Source organism: Numida meleagris, chromosome 1 (assembly GCF_002078875.1).
Source record: "Numida meleagris isolate 19003 breed g44 Domestic line chromosome 1, NumMel1.0, whole genome shotgun sequence".
NCBI classification, from domain to species: domain Eukaryota; kingdom Metazoa; phylum Chordata; class Aves; order Galliformes; family Numididae; genus Numida; species Numida meleagris.
The window spans coordinates 106402349-106428838 of NC_034409.1; the positions used below are offsets into that span (position 1 = coordinate 106402349).

At 37.9% G+C, this 26490-nt stretch overlaps 1 protein-coding gene across 5 annotated transcripts in view; it reads right to left on the reverse strand.

The window, feature by feature from the left end:
- DSCAM (DS cell adhesion molecule) overlaps positions 1 to 26490 on the reverse strand; it is a 463977-nt gene that overhangs the window by 139701 nt on the left and 297786 nt on the right. For all 5 annotated transcript variants that reach the window (XM_021405879.1, XM_021405906.1, XM_021405915.1 and 2 more), the window contains 3 exons: positions 17506 to 17784; positions 6633 to 6752; positions 1942 to 2115 (listed from right to left, as the gene is read on the reverse strand). In XM_021405879.1, the coding sequence (XP_021261554.1) occupies positions 1942 to 2115; positions 6633 to 6752; positions 17506 to 17784 (573 nt within the window). The remainder of the gene's footprint in view (positions 1 to 1941; positions 2116 to 6632; positions 6753 to 17505; positions 17785 to 26490) is intronic.

Below are 26490 nucleotides of genomic sequence, written 5' to 3' on the forward strand. Positions count from 1 at the left end.
TCATTATTCAACTGTATCTAATAAACATTATATAAATTTTTGAAATGAGATGTTATCCCAGGCATGTCCATCCCAAGGCCTGCAGGCCACATGCAGCCCAGCTCCGCTCGCAGTGCGGCCCACACGCCCCCCTGCTGCATCATCATGGCAGCAGCTCTGCCCCATGGAGCAGCCCAGCCTGGCCCCAGGACATGGAGAGGGCACAGTGCAGTACTGATAAATAATATGGCAATGTGCTTAATTTGCAAGGAAATCATGTTAGTTTTCAAAGATTATAATTTGAAAAGGCACTGCATTCAGAAACATCCTCCCAAATATGATGCATATCAAAGAATGCTTCATAAAGGCAAAACAGCTGAACTGAAAAAAGTCTGTCACCTCAACAAAATATTTTTTAAAAAGTTAAAACTCAAATGGACTCTGTTATAAAAGCTGATGATAGCAAAACTGATTGCAAATAATCAAAACCATTTCCTGATGGTGAGTTTGTTAAGCAATGTCTGCAAAGCACAACAGATATAATGTGTCCTGATTAAAAAAAAATGGAATTTTCTAAAATCAGTTTGTCTCACTAGACTATAGGCAGGTGAACTGAAGAAAAAGGAAAATCTATCAAAAAAATTCTGGAGAGTAAAGCTGCTAATTTCAAATTGTATGCTTTGGTGATAGATGAAAATATTGATGCTACAGATACAGCTCGACTTGTCACTTTCATTAGAGGTACTAATAACTAATACAATATCACTGAAGAAATGGCTTCTTTGGTGCCACTGAAAGACACAACTAAATCTCTTCATTTGTATGAAGCAGAAAAAATACAATAAAGCGATTTTCTTTAACTTTTGTCAACATATCTGGTATAGCTAGTGATGGTGTTCCAATGATGGCTGGTAAAAAAGAGGGACTTCTAAAATTAGTAGAAGATGATACAGTTACCACCTGTAACTCATGTTTGATGAAATATCACAGCATCAGACATCAAGAAAATTCACAGAATCACAGAATTGTAGGTGTTGGAAGGGACCTCTTGAGATCGAGTCCAACTTCCCTGCAAAGCAAGGCAATTTATGTGCAAAAGGTTTAAAAAAGGATCATGTCATGCAAAACGTCTTCAAAGCTGTGAATATCATAAAGTCCAAGGGACTGAATCATCATCAGTTCTAGGAGTTCCTTAAAAATATGGGTGCTGATTATGGGGCCACTTACTTTTCTAAAGGAAGGTGGCTAGGTTGGGGAAATAATGCTAAAAAGGCTTTGCTAAGTGAAATCAAGTCCTTTATGGAATGAAAAGGAAAATTTGTGCCAGAACATGAAGATTAAAAATGGCTCACAGATTTAGCATTTTTGATGGATTTGACTGCTCACTTAAATGAGTTAAACGTGTGTCTTCAAGATGAAAATCACCTTATCTGAGCAATGTTTCAGACATAATAGCGTTTGAAATGAAACTTAAATTAAGGTAAACTCAAGTTATGGCAAATAATGCCATGAATTTTGATTTATTGGCTAAAATCAGCCCTGTAAACAGCGAAGAATACACAACCATGCTTTCTATTTTGATAAAAAAAATTGAGAATAGGTTTCAAGATTTAAAAAATATCATTTTTTGTATATTTGTGTCTTCATTTTTATTCAACATAAACACATTACTTGCAAATTTTCACATGGAATTTATAAGAGCTGCAATGAGAGATTCAACTAAAAAAGAAAAATTGGTCACGTCTCTTTACCAGACATTTGTAAGCCTTATCTTACCAGAGAAAAATATCCCTTGCTTTACAGTCATGCCTTATTCATGTCATCACTTTTTGGCAGCTGAATACCAACATGTAGTTAGAAACAACAAAAACAACTTCCCTCATCTAAACTAAGGATGCAATACACAAGCCCTTTTCACTTAATGGTAACATCTGGATCACAGAGAAGTGTTTTAGTTCTTACTTTTAACAGTGAGGTACATGGACTTGCTGACGTCTGCTCCCACATCATTGCTGACCTTGCAGAGGTAGTATCCACTGTCTTCTTCTAGCACATGTTTAATCAGCAAGGAGCCATTTGTGAGAAGCTGGATACGACCGTTCAGTGCAATTGGCTGGAACTGAGGAACCCCGGCACCTACAGCAGAACCAATGCAAAAATAGGTTAGCTAGGAAATAAAGTGTCTCTCTCTCTTTTTTTTTTTTTTTAAATGAAATAAGGCAGAAACTACAGTTCTACAGAAACTTCCTGTTCTTAGAGACTCAATTCAATTAAAATACAAACGGTTCTGGCATCACTGGAAGAAACGGATTATTTCTTTGCCAAAACTGAATTCATTAAATGGAAAGAAGAAAGGCTTTTGGAATGTAAGGTTAACAATAATTTGCTCACTTTAAAAGGGATAAAAAGAGCAGAAAGCAGGAGCAAAAGAACCAGGAAGGGGGAGAGAGAAAATTAAAGAGATTTTCAGACAGCTCATGGGTAAAAAGGCACATTTGTTGTACATTTAGATGCTAATAAATTATTGACAATTACAGCTGAACAGTCATACAAGTATGCATCCCTTATGCATACACCAGATGAATTTCTTATGACTAAGAGGCATGTCTGTTGTAGTAAACATGGAATACTCAAGGGACCTTTAGGACTTGTTTGCTGAACTCTGGGCAACACAGGAAAACACATCAGAGACTGTGTTGCTTGTTTCCTCCTACAGCTGACTGACTGATGACACATAAAATGTTTATTCTGCCACGTCTGGAGACAATATTCATTCAGATTTATTAAGAAAAAGATTGAGAAAGAAAGAAAGAATGAATGAAAGAACGAAAGAAAGAATGAAAGAAAAAGAGAAAGAGAAAGAGAAAGAAAGAGAGAAAGAAAGAGAAAGAGAGAAAGAAAAAGAAGAAAAAGAAGAAAAAGAAGAAAAAGAAAAAGAAGAAAAAGAAAAGAAGAAAAAGAAAAAGAAGAAGAAAAAGAAGAAGAAAAAGAAGAAGAAAAAGAAGAAGAAAAAGAAAAAGAAGAAGAAAAAGAAGAAGAAAAAGAAGAAGAAAAAGAAGAAGAAAAAGAAAAAGAAGAAGAAAAAGAAGAAGAAAAAGAAGAAGAAAAAGAAAAAGAAAAAGAAAAAGAAAAAGAAAAAGAAAAAGAAAAAGAGAAAAAGAAAAAGAAAGAAGAAACAAGGAGCTCAGAACATTAATCAGGCATGAGGTGCCATGTTTGGTAATACCACAGTAATGGAAAATCCATAAAAACACAGGAAGTCAAAGATTTTTATATTAACTTTGGTTTTATGGAAAAAAAAAACCTTAATACAACTTTAAGACTGAAAAAAAACCTTTTAGAACCTATGAAATGTGTATACTTGCAGATGGGCACCCAAATTCTTGTCTTTAAGATAAATAATTAAGGTAAATAATAATTAATAATAAGAAGTGGCTGCTGGTTGGACAAAGACACATGGACATGGCCCACATATGTTTTCTCTTGTGTTTTCAGATGACTCCTTTACAAGTTGATGAACCATCATGTCTTTGTCCTTTCTTAGAGGAAGTTTTATCCCCCCTCTGCATGGTTCTGCTTAAACAAGGTAAGATAGAGAAATAAAAAGAATGTTTATTTCATCTTTTAATATTGCAGATGAATGTGCTATTCCTTTCCACCATGAAGAACAATGAGAATTACATGCTAGCAGAGTTACTGGACCCAGTGTCTGATGATTCTTGAGTTACTGTTGGAGTGTTAATCATAGTATAAATAGGAAAGATTGAAATCCTAGTCCTAGCTGGCTGTGTTGGACTTACTATACCATGGAAACAAGACAGTGGTGATTTAGGGAACAGGGAACAGGATACTGCCATACTGTCACCATTGGCATACTGTTCAGAGGTCCATCACAAGTTCAGGTTTCTCCAGCATCAGGAACTCATTCAGTGTGTATTAAGATTCAGTCCTTGCAATGAGAGCTTTGCAGCCTACATTAGCAGCAGAAGAGGGGATTTTCCAGGGAAATCACAAGGTAGTCTTCAGTGTAATTCTGCAATACAACTTTCTGTACATGAAGTTGGTATCTGTCAGCATTAGTTACTATATGCACCCGGATGAGTCAGCCGAGGAGGGAATACAATGAATACATACTATGGAGAATAATTTGACATAAAACAGCAAGCTATAACAACCTATGAAAACAACGTTTAGAATATTAAAAAAGACCAGACGTATACTAAAACTTCTTCTAGTCCTAAAAAATTTGCTTCAGAGACTTACAGTTACGCTGAAACTTCCTGAGGCTGATACTGTGAACTTAGATGTGTTAAATGGATAATATTTTCAGGAAAAAAAAAAAAAAAAACAGTTGTCGTTGATTTATCAACTGTTTTAGTCACATACTTATCTTCTTCCTTCCCTTTTTAATCTTTTTTTCTTTAATAAGCCATTTTTCCTGTCATTTAGCTGGAAGGCACATTTATGCTTCACTAATTCTACCTGACTGCTATGGATTGCCAAAGCAGATAGACGCAAATACTCACTTCTTATATCTCTTCACACGAAAAGTTCTGGGAAAAATTTGGTGCTCATAGAAAGGCAAGAGCTGATAGTCCTAATGATAACTATATCCAGGCAACATTTTGCATAACAATTTGCACAGACTTCTAACTCTTCGCACACACCATTTCTGCTATTACAGCCAAAATCTATCCTGAGTAATGACAGTGGCTTATCACATGCAACTGCATGCATCTGCAAGAAGACTACACGCTCATGAATCAAAGAATTGCAGAATGGCTGAGGTTGGAAGGGATATCCGGAGGCTATCTGGCCCAACCCCAGCTCAGAGCAGGGACACTCAGAGCAGGGTGCCCACGACCATGTCCAGGTGGCTTTTGAAGGTCTCCAAGGAGGAAACTCCAAAGGGCCACCGGACAGCCTATGCCAGGGCTCTGTCACCTTCACAGTAAAAACAGCGTTTTCTAATGTTCAGAAAGATCCTCTTATTTTTCAGTTTGTGCCTGTTACCTCTCTAAGTCTTAAAATATTATTGATAATTATGGAGTGTCTGCATTGATGTCTGTTACACTGTAGAAACCTCAAATCAGTTACCCATCTTTCCCAATGTACAAAAAAAATGAGCATTCTTTTTCCATGTTTCACCAACACACAAGGCCAATGACACAAACTTTCCTACAGGCATATGCATGTCCTTTGTTCTCTATTGTGGAACACACAAATAAGCTATGATCTGAATGTTCTACTCTCTTGTGGAACATACAAATAAGCTACAATTTGATTATTTCAGAATTTTGTACAAACAGAGCCGACAAGGTAATTATTATATAGGGTCTTTTTAAGGCAAGATGTGCCATACAGCCTACCAAACTGCACAGACCAAGTACTGAAATTGAAATCATGTATCAGGAAAATAAAGTCATCAGTAAAAATACCGACCTTTTCACCTGGAGTTACTTTAACCAAAAATTGAAACTGCAACTTGATAGCTATGCCCACATAGAGTATTAACTAAAACTTCCTATAACTTGAATACTTCAGACTGCTAATCAAAAACATTAAAAAGTCTCTTGATGATAGAATATCACTAAAATCAAATCACTGTCCCTTTCTGCTTTATTAAAATGGGCAGCTTATCTCTTCACAGTTAATTACAACTCAGCTAGCTTGACTTGGCCTCCTATTTCAATACGCAAACAACACAAAGCAGAATTACTTCTTTGTGACCTATATTCATAATTAAAACATGACGATTAATGGGATTTTGAGAGCTATACCCTTCTTGCCACAAAACAGAATTTATGAATATAAGAAAAAATACATTTTAACATGAACATTCATCTCCCCCTTTGCTTTTTCTTTAAATTTAATTTTGATTTAAATCCTAAGGAAACCAAACATTGCATGGAGCATAAGGATCTCTTTATAGCACCTAGTTTAGTGATTGTCTGTATTTCATTTGAGGCATGTTTAAAGTTCATTAAAGAGTTAACTCACATACATGGGATATAGAATTTGGAGAGTTTGTTTTCTCATTAAAACTAACCAGAAGACAACAAGCAAGAGGATGAAACCTAACAGGCAGCAAATTTTAATTAAAAAGTAGTCAATTTCCTGTGGTTACTTAGGGTCAAGTGGGGGCAGTTTTAATGTTCTGTTACATGAGAAGAAAATGTTAAAGCATTATGTAAAGTGCATACCGAATTACTGCTTATGCTAATGCTACCTGACCTTTCTTCTTTGCTAAAAAGATATGATTGGCCATGTTATCACGAATTTTGAAGGGGAAAAAAAAGTCACCCAAATGCTGCCAGTGAACCTTGTTCTGAGGTTGTTTCAATTAAAGCCATATCTCTTTTCTCTCAGCCGTCCACTACACTGCTCTCCCACTGAGACCATAGCTAACACATACACTCATCCACAGACTCAGGAAGTCTCTACGGCAGGCTAAACATCCATAGAGGTCAGCTTTGCATCTGTGACAGTGGCCAGTACAATGTGCTTTGGGATGTGATGGAACTGTAAAAACAAATACTCCCCTTACTGCATTCCACTTGCTTTCAATTACATGAAGGTTAAACCAGTAGCTTAGCAGTAAGGAAACTAAAATAGAATTAATTTGCTCCCACTGATCATAGAGAGAAACCTACCTTTCGAGTACTTCCAGACAATGGTAGGAACAGGATAACCCTCTGCAGAGCAGTTGAGAATTACAGCTTTTCCATATATCCCATCCTGGTCACTTGGCTGAACCACAAACCTAGGGGGCACTGCAGGAGGAAGCAAAAGAAGCAGTGAGAATTTGTGCAAAATTTAAAAGCAGTTTTTTGATGATCCAGTGACATAGTAAACTTGGCTTTATGAAATTATTTACTTAGTGTGCAAAAAATTTATGCATTTCTTGCCAAAGATAACAAAAGCACTAGTTCTGATAGGGTATAAAAATTACTTAATAAAAATCTAATTGTAGGAGAGATTACAACGTGGAGTAACAGACAAACCAAAATGTCATGATCAGAAAAGAAATGCTTTCTAACAAATTGAGAGGTCTGACAGATGTCAAAGAACAACTGAAATTTTCTGTGGTGTTGGTTTTTTTTTTTAATAACTGTGAACTGGCAGGTTCTAGAAAAAAAATTAAAATATTATAAAGTGTAAATAACCTTGAAGATATAACAGCTTTTAGCAGCAGTCACATCATTTCATATTAAAATTAGGATTTTTGAACTATAAATTCTTTCCAAACACAGACATAGAAAGGTTCAACGCATGATGTTTAGATTAAGTTGAAGAGAAGAAGTCGTACTGGAAATAGATAACTGTGCATTGAGGTACATATGCTAAACCTATTGTAGGCTATCACAAAAACACTGCAGCAAGTCTTCCAGATATAGGCAAACACATATATGTTTACACATATATCTAAATAAAAAACAGCTGTAATTTTTCTAAATGCAGCCACTCAATGTAGAAAACAACAATGCTAGACTGATTTACAGTTTTCCATGAAGAATGAATAAAAAATGTCAATCTGTCAATAAAATATGCAGATTTATCAAAAGTTTAAATGAAAAGCTGAAAACTATGAAGAATATTCAAAAAACAAAAAAATATTAAAAAATAAGAGTGCTTAATGATGTATCAAAAAGTCAAAGTCAGAGATTTTCATTGAACTTCCATTGTTCTTTGGTTCAGAGATGAGGTAAATACCTGAGAAAAAAACAGTAAATGATTTGTGTTCTTATTCTACAAGTTCTTTTTTTGGTTTCTTAAAGTGGTACAAAGAAGATATAGTAAGGTGAATGAGCCTGACGAAGTTTTTTCATCTCAAATTGAGTACAGTAGCATGATGAGATCTAACACCATAAGGAGAAATCCTAATAGTTTATTGCTTGAACTAACTGTTAGGGTCACTGTAGCATGTGCACATGGGGATACATGCATGGTCATGGCTTCATAGCTTCCCAGGTCCCGCCAGGGCTGAGTTTGTCTGGAAACTTCGGACAGCAGAATAGAAAGCCCAGACATACTTTCTTGCTTTGGCCCATCCCATCTTCCCAAATTTCCAACTGGGCCCCATCACCTGCCTCCCAGAAATGGCAGATATTAATAAAGGAAGTATGGGAGGTGGATGTGACATGAGGAGATTTAAGACAGCATAGAAAGGGATTTGCAGACGACACCAAGCTGGCAGGAAGTGTCAATCTGCCTGGGGGTAGAGAGGCCCTACAGAGAGATCCTACAGGCTGGATCTCTGGGCTGAAGCCAATGGGATGAGGTTCAACAAGACCAAGTGCCGGGTCCTGCACTATGGCCGCAACAACCCCAGGCAATGCTACAGGCTTGGGGCAGAGTGGCTGGAAGGTTGCGTGGAGGAAACGGACCTGGGGGGATTGGTCAATGCTCGGCTGAGCATGAGCCAGCAGTGTGCCCAGGTGGCCAAGAAGGCCAAGAAGGCCAATGGCATCCTGGCTTGTATCAGGAACAGTGTTGCCAGTAGGAGTAGGGAAGTCATTGTCCCTCTGTACTCAGCACTGGTGAGGCCGCACCTTGAGTACTGTGTCCAGTTTTGGGCCCCTCACTTCAAGAAAGACATTGAGGCCCTGGAGCGTGTTCAGAGGAGGGCGATGAAGCTGGTGAGGGGTCTGGAGCACAGGCCTTATGAGGAGCGGCTGAGGGAGCTGGGATTGTTCAGTCTGGAGAAGAGGAGGCTCAGGGGGACCTTATCGCTCTCTATAACTACCTGAAGGGAGGTTGTAGTGAGCTGGGGGTCAGCCTCTTCTCTCTTGTAACTAGTGACAGGACAAGGGGGAATGGCCTCAAGTTATGCCAGGGTAAATTTAAGCTGAACATTAGAAAACGCTACTTTTCTGAAAGAGTGGTCAGGCGCTGGAATGGGCTGCCCAGGGAGGTGGTTGAGTCACCATCCCTGGAGGTGTTCAAGGAACATTTAGATATAGCGTTGAGAGACATGGTTTAGTGGGGTTATTGGTGGTAGGTGGATGGTTAGACTGGATGATCTTGTAGGTCTTTTCCAACCTAGCTAATTCTATGATTCTATGATTCTGTGATCAGTACAGTGACCATTTGTTTGGGGCCAGAAACAGCTTGTAACGGCCATGTGTACAGTACCACTTATACAAGAAAAGAATTATACAGCAGAAGCACAACAAAACCATCAATGCTATAATAAATTACTTTTTTCATTATAAATACTCTATATAAACTATATACACTGTATATAAAATTATATACAGAGAGCATCTCTTGTTAAACCAGTCATAAGTTTTCCTTAATGAGAAACTTGAGCTGTCAGTGTTGGGTATAGATAGGAGTGCCAAAACTGGGAGGTATCTAAAGATATACTCCAGGTGCAGATAATTCTTTTCACAATGGCTTGAGCCTTCCTCCTCATGTGTCCATAATGCAGTGCTTCTCTCCAAATTTTCTCTCTCCACCCTCATAGCTACAAGTAATTTTTAAAAGATGAGAAGAGTTTTCTAGAGAGAAAAAAATCCCTTTAACTGGACTTTTTGCTTATTGAATCCCTAAGATACAGTGAAAAGCTGCTTATTGCCTAACACAAAGAAGGTCCACTTCCTTGGAACATGTCAGCAGGTAACAGAGGAAACCAAAATCAACAGGTGGCAAGAGCCACCTTTGTACTAGGAGAGATGTAATGGAAACCATTATTATATTTATTGCTGTCAAACATTTCAGCTTTCCAAACAGCTGCCACCCTCACAAACAGAAATCATATGTTTAGTTAATTCATGACAGGTAAGCCCCAAACACAAAGCCCCAGCAGCAGCAGCCCTGGGCAATCACCCACCCTGTTTTAATTACCTACTCTGAAAAAACATCAACTTTTGTAGCTCAGTTCTCACTGTTCTATATTCATTTCATCATCAAACACAAAGGGGTTCCAAGTACTTATTTTCCAAAGCAGATGAAATGTATAATTAGTTGTACAAATATATTTGATTTAGTACTACGTATGAAGGCATCAGCTTGTTTCACCTGAAGAACTGTAAATACATTACTATTTGTAGCTTATGAAAAATCGATTATAAGCTTCTTATCTACAAATACCATAAGCAAAACAAACAAACAAAAAAGCACTCAAAAAAAAACCAACAACAAAAAAAACCAACCCAAATCCCACACCACTTTGACTAAAAGATATTATGTAGGTAAAGATACTGGAGTTTAAGGTGTACGGAGAAACTACTTATATTCACATCCATCTTTGTAATAAACCTGCATATACATAACACATGCATATAGGCCAGTATGCTGACTCTGGCAAAGGACACGTTCTTTGGGGAGGGGATGCGAGGAAGATTCCATTACCTATTCCCTTTGCATTTCCTCAGCATCCAAAACTGCCCTTGTCTGTCCATTATGCATTTAAAGATCTGTTCCATGTTGGTTTGTGTAATCACCTTTTAAACTTGCCGAAAAATACTACTTTCACAACTTCCTTAGCTAGCAAGTTACAGAAATTCATTATCTGCTGTGAAAAGGAGTATTCTTTCCTTTGTGGTTTAACCAAACCTCCACTTAGTTTTACTGTGTGTCTCCTGTATCCAATAATGGAAGACCTGATGAAGAATGGTTCCATACTCCTCTTATCTACCACCACCTTGATTTTGCAAACCTAATTACCTATCATTACATCACCCAGGAGTGAATATAAGTGTGCGGTATTCCAATAGACAGAAAGTAATTGAGGTGGAATTGTAGTGAATAATGGGTCAATTCAAGGGCTAAGGATATTCAGAAATTAAAATTAAAGGCCATATATTCAGTTTCTTCTCTTGAGATTATTCAAAGAAAAGAGGACTATCATCCATGTATTGTTAATGTAACTAAAAGCATTTGACTTCACAAGATTACTTGAATTGAATTAAAAGATGTCCTTCCTCTGAAATGGAAAGATACCACTTTTTACCCATCTCCTCTGTCCCCAAAAATTCATCTCAGTGTTGTGTCAGTTTTACAGGTGAATGATTAAAACTGATAATTACTGGACTCTTTTATCACTGAAAAGTGCGAAGTGTATATTTTTTTAAAATTCTCTCTTACAGTAGAAAATTTTTGTGTATTCTTTATTTCCCTCTCTTTTAAAAACTGCTTATTTAAACTCCTCATCTGCTCTGGATGACATTGGTGACATGTACTGTTTGTTGTTTTTTTTCCAGGAAATAATTTGATTAGTATATTAAGTGGGTGGGCACAAGCAGAAAGTTCTGAAAAAGTTAAGCAAGATATTGTATTATGCACATTATGTAATAAAGGAAATCAGACTTTAAAATACTATTTGCATTAAAATTATCTGCTTCAATAACACATTTATCTAATACTTTTTGGCATGTACAGAGAAAAATGGATAGATGTCAAGGATAAATGTTGTTTGAATATTTCTAGGGAAATGCATCTTTCCACATCTTTAACACACCCATGGACTGTAGATATATGTGTTGTGCTCACCTTAAATGATGATGAGCTCTGAAGTGGGCTTTTATTATATTGATTTAACTGTATTTCTATATATATAACATGAGATTTTGCTCTCACATTCTTGGTATAATCAATTGTAATCACTACTTTAAATACAGAATGTGATATCAGAAAGGTAACTATGGAAATTGAATTTTGCCATATAAGCTTCACAACCAGGCATATGATCAGCAGCCATACTGTTTCCCTGTAGTGCTCCATAAACAGAGTATGTTTGAACCTAGGCAAAAACTTGGCCTTCATCTGGTAACAGCATCAATTTCCACATTCAATGAAATTTCAGTCTTCCTTTAGAACTAATTACAGAAGTGCGAACTGCTGCTGTGATTTTAAGGACATGTATCCTTGACTCTTAGTTTTAATACTGCAATAGAAAACATAAATGATGCTACAGCCAAACAAAATTACTCATTCAATAACCTTTCAATTATTTCTGTCTAGGTAAAGCCACAGGATTTTTCTGTATACAGAAGTGATTAAGAAGTAAACAGAGGAGACCTTTGTATTTTTCTTTCCCATTAATAGTTTCTTTCTTAATTTTATTTCAGATGAATAATTTCTTCAGTGCTATGTGCTATCATATTTTGGAATATGAAGTAGTTCACTACTTGATATAGATTTTGATACCTAGCTTTAGATTATAAAGCTACATTCATTATTTCATTAACTTTAAGGAATTCATAAGCCCTTAAAGAAGACTTCTTTAGTAAGAACTTACCCAAGTTCATTTGTCTGATGTGCTTAAGTAGAGTTAATGAAGAAATAAAGCAATTAGATTTCTTCCTTCCTCACAGCCATAAAGGTGTGAGCCTCCTCTACCCATTTATAAATGAAAAATTCTGAAATAGCTCATGAATATGACTGAAGAGTTCTACTTTTATTATCACCTTTGTTCCATCAACACAGTCTCTGGAGCCCATAAAGAGGGCATTTAAAATTGCTTTAACAGTGAGTTTCTGTTAGGATCTCTCATTTAATGCAGCCCATGTATCTGTGACGAAAAATTAGCTGTTGAATTGTTTAGTGTAAGAGCAATAAGTTGGCAAATATGAACTTTTTGCTGGCTGAACTCAAAGGACCTAAAAAAGGCATTTTCCATCAACGTTATGATTAGCAGACTCAAGCTCTCACAAAGGGAAAACAAAGGAAGAGAAAAATCACAATAGGATATTGAAAATAACATGAATGCCACACTGCCATATTAAAGGAAGGAAAATGCTTAAATTATCTACTTGTTTGAAACAATCCTGATAAGATGAGAAAATACGAGTTGGTACATTAAGAATATACCACTTACTAATGTCATTTCTGTTTGAAAGAATGGACATTACTAGCTAGTAACTTAATTAATTTGTGTATGCTGACATTCCCTAATTTAATTTTTCTCTATGCAAATTCAAAAATTCTTTATGACTCGTCTTTATGACAGAGACCAGATGACAAATTCAAACTCTCCTTCCTGGACTTTCAATCTCTGGAAGTTTGTTTGGCTTCCAAGTATAGATGACTACATTACACTTGAGAGCAATCCTGAAGACTTCTGTCATAAACTCCTGCAGTGGGCTACTGAAGTGAAGAAATAATCTATGACATTTACCTAGAATACAGTGTTTCATTTTTACACAGAATATTTGTACTTTACATTTAAATCATGCTGTCAAAATGACTAAAGAATTTTAATCAGCCAAAGCAACCACTGATGTATTAATGAAGGAGATCATTAAACACTGTAATTCAGCAAAGATGAACAGTTAGTAGATTTAGTCACTGGACCTAAGGGGTCAGTTTAGCTGGTTTAGAGAAACCACTTGCTATGCTGTTCAAGAAAAAAAAAAAAAAGTACTTTCACAAAACAAGACAGTGCCTAGTGGTTTGCATTGATCAGGTTTGTCTAATGAAAACATCGCATGGAAAGCAGATCATTCAAGCATAATCTTCAAAGCTGCAGCAAAGAAAGTAAAGGAATTTTGATACTAGCTGCAACCATAAATCTTTTCCCTGCTTTTCCATCGCTGCATTTGCTGCATCTCACCACCTCCAAGCATCAGAAAGCAGACTGATACTTCCTGTGTTCAAGGCTCATGGACTGCTCATTGGATGCATAACTACATAACGATCTTCAACATTCTTGGCAAGTATAAAATGAAAACACATTTATGCTTAATGTACTAATATATTAAGGGGCGTTATTAGATATTTAAAGACTTTATCTCAATTTTAATTTCTGATACATTCATTAACAGGAATTTTAACATCATGTTTTATGCACCCACTGCTATCACCGAATTCTCTGTTCTTGCAGCACCTGCACAGTTATAATACATTTATGAGATCTTTCTTTTCGGTTACCAACTAAGACATTTTTCACTGCTTTTTCTTTCATAATTTTTTCATTTTCATTTTCAGAAACTCTATAGAAGTGAAAAACAAAGTGCACATAGTTATTTAACCACTCTTTAGAAGACAGTCATGATGAGTAAAGCCTTAATTAATCCTGCATCATGCAGGATTAATTAAGAATGACAGGGAAGATGTTTTCCTGATTTCCATGGGTGGCTTTCATGACAGAATCCCATTCTTTCCTTTTTGTTAATAGCATGCCTAGCAAACCAGGAGTACGACAATAAATAAGGTAATAATGATGTATGAGTTTTTGAGAAACCTTTCTAGCTTGCCCTTCTAGCTTGTAAATTTTTTATAAACTTCCAGAGGAATTGCAGGCTGGAATCCAGTGCAGCTCAAAATTATGAGAATGAAAGCTCTATTTCCACTCACCTGCAGTTCCTACTTGTACTCCCTGGATGCAGTAAAGAGAGAAGCTTCTCCCACTGTCTATTTCATCAACTTTTAGAAGATATTGCACTTCTTGTTTGCAAAGCAGCTCACATGACCTCGCTGTTCTCTGGAGCTCACCATTAACAGCTGTTTAGTAGTACACCGCATCACACACAGCAAAGGTATTTCTAATCTTTACATTAAGATTTCAGTCTTTCAGCTCCACTGGATGCATTTTCTCCTGTACAAATGTGTCTGAAAATGGCCAATATGTTGTTGGAGAGGAGAAGTATTGGAAGACCCATGCCCAGAACATGTAGCTAAGGCTTATTTCTAGCTCCTCACCAAGAAACTCATGACAGAGAGAACTGAGATTGCTCTGTGAGCTTCTTAATCCACGGTGGCAGATCTGCTCAGCAGCTTTCTACCCTCACTTTATTTCTCTCACTGTGTCCCATCTAATACATGATGCTCTGCAAGGAAGATCTCTGGAAGCTAGTCACCTGCTTCTGATAGTTAAGGCAGGAAAAATCCAGCCTTGCTGCCTAGGTATTTTTAGGACTTCTTATGATTACTTAGTTCTTTTTAGACAACACAAAATAACAGGAACAGTTAGCAGGAACAGGAGCAGTGAGGATAAACCATATGTTGTCCACAAATTTTAACAGACCAGAAAAAATATGAATGCTAAACAATGCATGATCAGAGATAAAATACTGGGAGGGGGGAGAGAATAAAGTATTTATTTGGCTGTATGGATTCTGCAAAAATGTATGTACTAATGGTTAAAATGTAGCAACAAGCTGTTGGCCTGCGTTTTTACATTCATTTTAGAGATGGATTGGATTTAGATGATACTTCTAGGTCTTTATATGTACTCTACAATGATATGGACGCCCACATATATTGAAAACATGTTAGTCTTCATCATTTTTGAGTCTACTTTTAAAAAGAAAACAATGACAGGAACTTTGTGGGGAACAGTCATATTCCCTTTGTTTTCTTCATCTAAATTCCACAAGAGGAATTTAAATCCCATTTCTTCTTCCTTTACTGAGAGAAAAAGTGCTCAATGGATTTAGAAAAATCTTATATTTCCCTTATACTGTACCCAAGAACAAAAGGATGAGGAGGGATCAGAAAGCTTGGAGGAGAAATAGGGAAGCAAATCAAAACGTGCATAGGTTCGGTTGGATGGAAGCTAGTATGATCACATTTAGACCTCTGATGTCTATATTCTGACCTCTGTTTAATGAGAGAGCTGAAGCAGTTCAGTACTGAGGGAAAGAGGTCAGTCCAGCATTCTGGCAGAAAATTCAGGTCAAATGTCATATTATATTTCCCTCTTCCCCTCTGAGTGGGAATTATTATCCCAGATGCATAAGTAAAACTGATTAAGCCATTACCATTTAAATTGACAGAGAGAGAAGGGCTTAAAGAAGGTTGCTGCAGAGCACTAGCTGGGGTAGAACGATAAGCAAGAGGGGGAAAATTGAGTAGCCTTGTAACCTCCAGGACTACTACTCCAGAAGGTTTTTCCTGGGGAAGACATGGTGAAAAGCTACCTTCCATCACAACCATGGGTTTTTAAGGGTGCTCTTGAGGCACACACACCAAACAGCTGTCATCTCACCACTGGTAAAGAGGTGCAATTAAGGAAGTGACACTCAGAGAGAATAGAGATGTCAGTGTCAATATTGAGAAAAGAGTAAAAGAATAAAAATTCTCACTTGGACAAATGATTCTTTCCTACCACTTCAAGTAGTGAGTATGGCTGCAGGTCACATGCTATCTCAGCTGTTATTAGATGGACATTTCTGTGTAGGGCAGATACAACCAGTGCATTGGCTGTTATGATGGAAGGTTGTAAATTTTCCCTTTTCCGGGAAAAGAGATGGGAAAATTCTTCTGCGATTTGAATGATATATAGGGTTAAAAGCCAACAGAAGAGTGTAGGTCAAGAATAATCAAATACATGTCATTAATTAAACTACTTCATTTAAGAATTACTGGATAGATGGAGAAAGCAACAGACATCTGAATTTAATAATGCTTTAAAAAGGTTAAAAACAGTAAAATATATATATATATATTCCAGTAATATTTGTATCAAAACTAATGAAAAAGCAATGTATCTACTTGCAGCTGAATTTTGGGAATATTAACATAAGAAAAAGTAAACATAAAAATTATGCAAGTGGAAAACTAAGTCCATTAAGGACTGTCCTAAGACAACAGGAACACATGACTTTGAAAGACCTGCTTAATGTTTTGTGCTTCAAATGAGTTTCTGAGGGGAAAAAAAAAGCCAGAAAAAAATGGCATCAAAGGGCCCTATGTGATTTTAAGACATATAATGGTAAACTTATTAGATGTAGTGACCTTCAGCAGGCAGAAATAACCAGGGGCACTTGCAGTATTACAGTGTATGCCTTTTTACCTTGAGGAGTCTAATGGGTTGGTAGCAAGGAGATGGTGGAGGAAAAGAGAAATAGCTTTACTTTATTAAAAAGTGAAATATTAGAAACACTATGTAAAGCTTTCAGAAAGAAGCAGGTTTTTTATGTTCCCATACTAAGTTTTGCACACTCAGTTTTAAAATATATCAAAAGTTATAAGCTCGAGGGAACTTGGCTGAAGTATGACTTGAAAGGCATAAGATGTTGGAAGTATTTCTCTAAAAGGTCTTCTTCACATAAAATATTTACTTACTGAAGTTATATATTCACAGTTATCTCAAGGAAAAATGTGAAATGAGCAAGAGCAAATGGATCATGCGATTTGAGTAATAAACACAAATAAGAAAAAGAACGTAAACATAAATGCTTTGCTTTTATACTGAGGTAATGTTATATGAAAAGCAGTTCTAAATTAAAAATGAGGATAATCAGCCTAGAAAAATAACCACGATTAATTTGATATCCTTGGAAATACTTGATCCCAAGGAGTGGGCTTGCTCCTCAAAGTTGTTTGGAAAGTCAGTCCTGTGGTTACCCCATTCACCCTGTGCACTTCAGGGTTATTGATTAATTTCAAGACTCACTACTTTTAGATAGGAAAGTCTTTTTAAGTTTCTGTGCTTCACCCCTCTGTGTGCTCTCTGTTATGATAAGAAGGATTACCATATTTTCCTCTGTTTTATACTTTCCATCAAACAGATGTCATTACCAAATACTGATGAAATCCGCTTAATTGGTGCCCTTCAAACTAATTATGTCTACTTACCTCTCACAATTAATTGGCTTTGGTGCTCCACAGCTGCTGCATCATTTCTAGCAATACAGGTATAATTCCCATTGTGCATCAGTGAAAGATTAGAAATCCGTAAGGAGCTGGTGAAGTCGATGTTGTCAATGGTCACCCCGAGGCTGGCTGGGATGGGCCTGCCGTCCTTCTGCCAGGTGATGGTGATGGGCAGATCTCCAGAGACAACCACACAGGGAATGAAGACCCGCTGCCCAATGGAGAACCTCGGGAACTCAAAAGGCTGAATAAATGGAGGAACTGAAACAAAAGAGAAAAGAGGAGTTGTTGCAGGTATGATCTCATTTCTGAAAACACTGTAACAGAACTGATATTTAGTATGTGCAAAACTGAGTATGTAATAACAATACCTTCAAGAGCCATAGGGCATTGTTTAACTAAAAAAAAAAAAATACATCTTTTGCAGATACCTTTCTGAAATAGGCTTTTTCTTGGCTACCAAATGCATTAAGCAGAAATAAGAAGCAGTGAGATCCTGTCTTCTAGAGACATGAGATCACCATTGGCAGAATCCTGCAAGAGCAATCAGCCCTTCCTCAAAAAATTCCACTGACAGGTCATGCATGACTCTACAGATCTTTCACAGTGGGGTTGCCTAAGTAGCTCAGGAAGAGCTCACCAGTTTTCGCAGTCTGGAGCAAGGGCTTTGCTTAGGGTCACAGAATAGATCTAAAAGAAGTTCCAGTTTGCCTATGAAACATGATGATAGAGTGTGTAAGATTCTACAAGTCTTCCTGCAACTTACTTCTTTCTGTTTCAATAACAATAAGACTGTGTGAAGTTATTCAGTGGAAGGTACAAGTAGTATTTATAGGACAGTAAACTTCAGTTAAAACTGATTTCTAAATGGAGGGAAAGTATAAGGTATAAGCTTTCAAGTTGGCATTTAGTACTGCTAAGTGTATTTTGCTTTACAATATTTTTTTTTCTTCATTATTCTGTGGCTGAAACAAACAAAATAACATAAAACAGGCACTTGTTTTTTCCATCATAGGGAATAATTTCTCTTTAAAGAAAATATTTTTTTATTCTCAGATTATCACTTTTAATAAAAACAAAGAAAGCAGCAAGTTGGATTCAATAAACAAAGCAGGAAGTAATGGAGATGCTCCCGCTTTCTCCCCGCTGTTTGAAATATTTGCCAAAAATCAGGCAGATTGGGAATCAAATACACACCCGGTCTCAGGAGTCTGAACCTTCTCCCAGTCTCAGGGGAACACTCTAACAACCAGGGCATTGATCTGACAGTTTTCCATCAGTCCCTCCTGAGGGAACTATAGAACCAACTTTGCAGTCAATACTCAAATACTCATTTATCAAAAGAGAAGGCTCTTAGAGGTTACGTATCTTAGAAATGGGAGTGCATTTCCAGTTCTTGACAGAGGGATTACTTATATATAGTCTACAGTACGCTTGAACATCTTTAATAGGTAAGTTCAAGGGACATCCACAAAGGAACATTTATACTGCTGTATATTAGCTAGCTTCACAAGAAAATTGAGCTGGTGGCTTTATCTACTTGTGCTTCTTTTGTCCTACCACCCTAGTTTAGCAAAACTAAAGCTGTGTTCTTCCAGAAACTAAAGTAGAGAAGAAAAGCTCTCCAAAATGGTTGCAATATATGCCAACCCATTTACTTTCTTAGCACCATTTTTACTCCTCTGCCAGTGTCCTACTTCTGGATGGCAGGGTCAGATATTTGTAACCATTATTATGTTAGCTTGATGTAGTTATTTTTAGCATCGCACATGTTGGCTTCTCTTCCATTCATGAAGTGATACCAAGCCCTCTGAAGAGCAAAGGCATTGTTCAATGGTGTACACTGGTGTACTGAGCGAGACACTGCAAGAGGGAGATACAACGCAGTTATTAACACTGCTGTTTCCAGAATAGGCGCAATGCCATTTGAAGAGAAGTTACAGCTGCGCACGTCTGTCACAGAGAGGTTAAATCAGGCTTCAGATACACAAATGCAGAGTGTAACAGCTCCCTCTTATAGGTTTTCTGTCACTTACTCTTTTCTCTCTTGGGACCTAGTGTTACACAGAGTGACAAAATATCTGCCTGCCTCTTCTAATTGCCTTAGTTCTCCTAACACATTCACATGACAGATCACTGATTATACCATTTTGCACACCACAGTAGCGCAAAGGGCATAAAACTATTAGAGAGTGTCCAAAGGAAAGCTACAAAGATGGGGAAGAGTCTGAGGACAAGGTGAGTGAGAAGTGACTGAGGCCCCTCGGTGTGTCCAGCCCAGAGCAGGGGAGCTGAGGGGAGGCCTCATGGCGGCTGCAGCTCCTCACAGGGAGCGGAGGGGCAGCGCTGAGCTCTGCTCTCTGTGGCAGCAACAGGGCCCAAGGGAACGGCATGGAGCTGTGTCAGGGGAGGGGCAGCTGGGGGTTAGGGAAAGGGTCTGCACCAGAGGGCGGTGGGCATGGAACAGGCTGCCCAGGGCAGTGGGCACAGCCGTGAGTGCTGGAGTTCAAGGAGCATTTGGGTAATGCTCTCAGACACAGGGTTTGATTTTGGGAGCGGCTGTGTGGAGCCAGGAGATGGATTCAGTAATTCTTGTGGGTCCTTTCCAACTCATGATATTCAGTGATTTTGGATTCCTTGTGCATCAACAGAAAACAGAAACTTATTGCATTCAGTATATATTGACACAGTTTACAACCTAAGTATGAAAGAGAAATTTTTAGTACCGGACGGTCAGGAGGTTTTGACACATTTTCCCTTGATAAGTGCAGCTATCTGCTAAGTGCCCAATGGGCCCCCTGAACTGTCAGTATTAGCCAGCACATTTCTGCTGCACATTTCTTTAAATTCTTTTCTCTAGGCATCATTATCAAAAGATGAGCTAAAATTCAGAACAGAAAAGCAAATTGCCTCAGTATTTTCTGCTGAGCATGTAACAGTTTTGAACTTATCTTTCATAGACAAAAATATACCAGGAGTAAGATAACATACTTCCCAAGGATTGTTCAGTGCATCCTGACCCTCCAAATCCCCAGTGAAGAAAACCATGAGCAAGACCACTAAGCCGCATTGAAGTATTTTTTCTCCACAAAATATTGATTGGCAAAGCTGCATTTACTGACTCTAAAATTCAAGCAACAGCCTGCAGAGCATTTCAGAAATTGGCTAAAATATTTATATGATGCACATTTTCCCTCTGCCCATGTTTTTAAGATACTGAGGACACCAACATTTATTCCTGCCTCATAAGATATAACGTATATTCAACCTGCAGCAGCTTGCACTCCTGACAAGGAGGTTATTTTGAAAAGCAGTGTGTAATTTAAAATCAGTACTTTAAAAAAGTAAATAGCCAAGGGATAACTTCAAAGTATGGAAGAATGCTTTTCATCTACAATATTTACCATTTGGGGTTGATAAAGGCAGTTTCTAGCTATGTTAGGTCTTCCTGCTAATTTGAAGAAGGGAAAAATCACCAAAAATCACACATTAAAAGCTTAGAAAGAGAACAAAACACAGCTGAAGTCATCTAAATCAAAAGTTGCCATATATATTTCTGAAGTAAAAAGCTGACATACACCTCTAATAAACAGAAAATATCCAGCTTTATTAACCAGCATATTTTGAGAATTTTTGGTAAAATAAAGCTGTATCATTGACAAACAGCACAAAAAAAGTAAAATGGATGTATACTACTTCAAATGTTAGAGAAAGGCTATTGTAGGACAGATACATTAAAATGCATTTTAAATACTTCAAGGTGTATCATAGTATTTTCCCTTTCTACATGTAGCTTTTGTTTCACCGTATTTCAGACTTTCTATTTGGTTTTATTTGTTAAATTATTTTATTTCATATAACATGTTACATATTACCTGTATAGAGAGAGGGTTGTACATGCAAGTGTGTTTTGTATTTGGAAGGGATGTTTCTTCCTTTACTCACAGCAGTCAAAAGAGTGAAAATCTGTGCTCAATGCAATGAAGTGCAATAGCTTGGGAATGCTTTACTGATAAGTGCTTGAATTAAGTGTCTATTTGAAAAGAGGATTATGGGGCAGCCTCATTACTGTTAATGCATAAGATTTAAATGATGTTTTTGTGCCCTAGCAACATCTCCTGTACCTCTGGGAGATCACTGTAAAAGAAGGCTTCCATGATGCTTCCATTCTTCATTAGCAGACGGACATCCTTAATTTCTTGCCCTCTGCTTTGTGGGAGTTATGTTGGAAGAAACTGCTCAGATGATTCACTAAAACAGAACATCCTGTAGATGCCTTGTCTCCTGCAGCAGTCTTGTGCACACACCACTGTTCTCCTGTGGCTCTCCACAGTAAAATAAAAGTCATTCTCTCGTTTATCACTAGAAACTGCTCTCTAATGGATTTTCATGCAATAACACTGTTGGAGGAGCTGTGCCCACACTGTGACATAACTTTAGCAATTAATACACACAACACCAGTACGTTGGCTGATGCAAGGTAATAGCTACAAACTACGTAGGTCACTCTGAAAGTAACACCTCTGATGTATTTCCATGGAAACTACAACACATACAACGAGCACAATAACACTCTTTGATAGAGTAAATTCTCAGCTACAAAGCACTATTTGTTGGCATAGTCACCACCATTAGCTGTACATTTTCACCAGTGATGAACAAGAGCCTGCATGCCGCACTCGTAACAATCTGTATCAGCAGAAGAGACCTACTGTCGCTGTCACCACTGCTGAAATGCATCACGCACCACCTCACTATGCTCACATCCACTGTTTAGTCTCCGTAAACGTTCAGCAAGTGTTGACGAATGTCAGTGGGTGCCATTTTTTCTGCATGCTTAATGACACACCTTTGCTTCATACACGATATTCAGTTCAGATGCCATTGTGTCAGCCTGCCTTTCTGCTGCCATCTCTCACATGGCAACAAAATGTAATGGAATATTGGTGGGAAGGTTCAGCCTCCAATGCCACACCACCAACATTTGCCTCTGCCATTGTGGGCCAACATCATAAAATAGGAAGCATTACTTTCAGAGCAGCCCTCATATAGAAGCTCTCAAAGCAGCCATGTGAACCATGATTTCATGCACTAGGACTGCAAAAGCCAAAGCTGCTTTGTATTTGCACAGATACTAGCCACGATTTAGCCAGCCATTGATTGTTTCACCTAAACATCTCCATCTCTTGTGGGTGATGGTCTGAGCAATTGCACGCAGCCCCCAAAGCACTGGCTTCCTCTGCTTCTCTCTTTTATGTACTGGGCTTAATCAGTAGGGCACGCCATTCTCTGAACTGTCTGTTAATGGCATTTACTGATCCGAGACACATAGTGTGCTCCCTTGTTTACTGCTAATGCATCCTGTCTTAAAAGAGGGACTGCTGTTAGATTCTGCAGGCCTAACTGCATGCGCTGAAAATAAAAGAACCAAATCACTATCTGCAATGTCTCTGCTGCTGCACAATGTTTCCATATACTTGTAGGTTCATTAGTTACCAAAACGGACCCAATGTCCAAAGATCTTCAGAATCTTACCACAACAGTGTCACAGTGTAAATGCTGCTGCGCACCTTCCCCAGCCTCAGTCCCCACTTCTCCTCTTTGCAATACATCGCTGGTAACCCGCAGGCTCCCTGATACTATTCTGAGAGCTCCCTCAAAATAAGAGAGGAGTTAAAATGCCAAGAGTGCATCACCTATCTATCAGATTACGTCATTTTAGCTTCTATTGTGAGGGGAAGGGATCATGCCCTTATCATAGGAACCACCCTGTAAACCTAGGATGGGGAAGCTCAGTTCTCTGCCCAAGGGGATGCATTTGCTTATGTATTTTTAAAGAGGAAACATTTTTGTTGTGGCAATAGCATAACAGCTACAAGAGTATAGTAACACAAGCTGTTACATTCATTGTTAAAGTGGGGCGTGGTAGAAAGCCTGTCTTGCAGGCTGTGCATTATCTAGAAGCACTTACCCAGTCCACTACTTCTCCTATGCTTTTAGAACTTGGTCCTGAGCTATTGCTCTTGTTTAGACCCTATGTGATCAAAAGTGATCCTTGTCCTCAGGTAACACTGTGAGAAGTTGAACACAACTAAATCACTGGAGCTAAAAGTTTCAGATTTAGAAGAGATGGGACTTCAACAGAAGGACTTTGAAAATTATTCCAATAAGTAGTTTGATTGGCTTCATACTAACTTCTTCACCAATATTCCATGATTGTACACAAGGAGTCGATTTTACATCACCATTCTGTTATCATAGTGTTGATGTCCTCTTTTCTTTGCGTCCTTTGTACAATGCACTGATTTGAAGTTAGGGCAGCATACTCCATACTTCCATTATTGTGTTCATGCACACTTGCTTTCTATACATACTTGCTATATGGACTTATACACATTGCTAACAACACAAACCAACTTGAAATAAAGTGAATCACCTTTTAAGAAGAATTCTAACAAACGTATATAAAAGTATTTCAAATATAACTGAATGCAAAAAGCAAGAGCATGGCTTCTTCTAAACTCTAACTAAAGACAGCTGCACTGTAAGAAGGAAGACTGGTAGCTTTTGAAAAACCCAAGTATAAATAAACTCTTATTCAAGCATTAAGGCTCATTCCATACTGTTTTCTGAGGAAGACTTTTGAGCGGATTTTTGCAAGATCTTTTGCATGACTGGACACCCATTCTCATCACACAATGCTTCTCTGATTTCTGCATATGGCAACTCTAGTTAGTTTGGAAGATGTGTTTACTTCTTCCTGAAGGATGTGCATGTTTGGGGGGGATTCAAAAACACATTGCATTGGAGAGAAAGAAATGCAGGAAATGATATAATGAAAGAAGTGTCTGAAGGACCTCAAAACCAGAAGTTTTTCTCATTCAAACCATTGGCAACATTCAGTCAATAAGATATGAGAAGTTCTATCTTACATGTATGCACAAAGCTGAATTCACACTTCATCTGATCCACACTGTCGACTGCAAGAAGCATAGAGAAATTAGTAGATTGTTTGATGACAGTATGCACCATGGTCCAAAGGACTCATGAAAGATTCCCCGTCAGAGATTTTCCCCTTCTGTGTCTGCACAGTTTTCACTTCTGAGAAGAGCCCATTCGGAACTGATCTGCAATTCAAATCCACCAGTAACATTTCACATATTAGGAAAAGATAGATACTTCCTGGGAAAAATGAAGAGAATCTATTCAAATAGTTGCAAAATTAAGTATTTTAGAAATAGCCTCTGTTAGGTTTGCATGTTTTCTAAAAGAAACAGGCTGATACAATTTCATGCAGTTCACAACAGGTGAAGTGCTATCACTTCACCATCAGATAATAAGATGCTTTCTAAATCAATGGCATACATAATCCCTACAAGATCAGAAACAGCACTTCTGAGCACCACACCTTTTTTTTTTTTTTTTTTTTGATGCTGCACCCTTCCTCTCAGGGACTTCTTTATCAATTAATTTATGTCTGAGAAGTGTGAATAGCAGTGGGCTGTTTATATGAGAAGTGTGTCTCATGAGACTGATGAAAAGAAAATCATCACTTAATACTGATGGCTTTTACTGTAGCTCAGAAAACTATAAATTACATAATAAAAAAAGGAGATAATGACTCACTCCTGCTTTTAAAACGTTTCCAGATCCACTAAAATGCTGTAGAATTGATGTTGCTATTATTTTTCCACCCTGCCTCTAGAAGGGTCGTTTTTCAGTGGAAATATGAAACTTACAGATGAGGTGTGTAATATAACTTCTTTTTTTGTTTTTTGCCAGTGCTTCCCATTTTAAGACTACTTTCATTTGCTTGCAATTTGACTTTTGTTTGGATAGCACTTTTCCAGGCCAGGTGTCTGCATCGGGCTGAGTCATTTCAGCTGGAAGGTTGCAGCTACAACTATTCAGTCACTTCTGAGACTGAAATATAAGAATATAGTATATTTTCATCCTACCTTAAAATAAAAACATAAAAAAAATAAAAAGCCATAGTGAGAATCTCAGTAGTCCCACCATAGCTTTCATGTTCAGCAGGTGAAGGCACAAGCATCAGATGCTCTTGCTGTTCCTATGGAAAGTCATCAAAAGGGTGCCCAAATTTGAATGTACAGAGAAATAGGGGAGATCTTGGGGCTAAGAAATCAGAGAGGGAAACCAGCCTCTCTTACTGGGCATGCAGACAGCAGCAGCAAGCAATGGTGCAGAAACTCAAAACATTGCCCAGGATACAAAAAGGGACTTGCAGAATTGGATTTAGGAGAAGCGGGAGAAAGTCAGAAGGTGGGATCAGGCTTGCAGTGGGATTCAAGAGATCATGGAGGCTGGTAAAGTGAAGTTGAAAACTGGGTGGGAATGTGAGGTCTGGAACAAAAAAGCAGTGGGGTGGGATAGAGAACTGTCAATGAGTGAAGATCACACAAAGGAGAGAGACTAGAAGCGAGTGGAGATGGAGAAAATGAAGACTGGCAGAAAGTAAGGAGTGTAACTGGAGGCTGAGAAGAATGTAGAGAGCTCTGAAGGGAAAGACCACTTCTGAGTCATGAAAACAAGGCACTAGGAAAATGAAGGCTGAGATGAGAAATATGTGGAAGGCAGACTGATTTTGGAATCCAGAGCAGAAGAGTCAGGATTAGGACAAGGATGAGCTGGAGACAGGTTATACTTAGGAGGGATGAACACAAAAGCCCACCTCTCCTCCAGAATATTCTTCTCCTATATGTAGGATATCAGCCCGTAATAGTCCTCTGCTGTCACCAGATGTATAAGAACTTCACTGGCAAACACTAGAGCTGGGTGAAATAAGGACAGAGAAACTAGTGCTACTAAGAATAATTTTGTTCTTGGCAAGGACCTGTGCTGTATCCTTAGCAAGGCTAGTCTTGATGAGTACTTTTGAGGATGTCAGTAAAAGCTGTTTCCATTTCCAGAAGGAGAAGAGGGTGCTCAGTTTAGTCTACAAAGAAG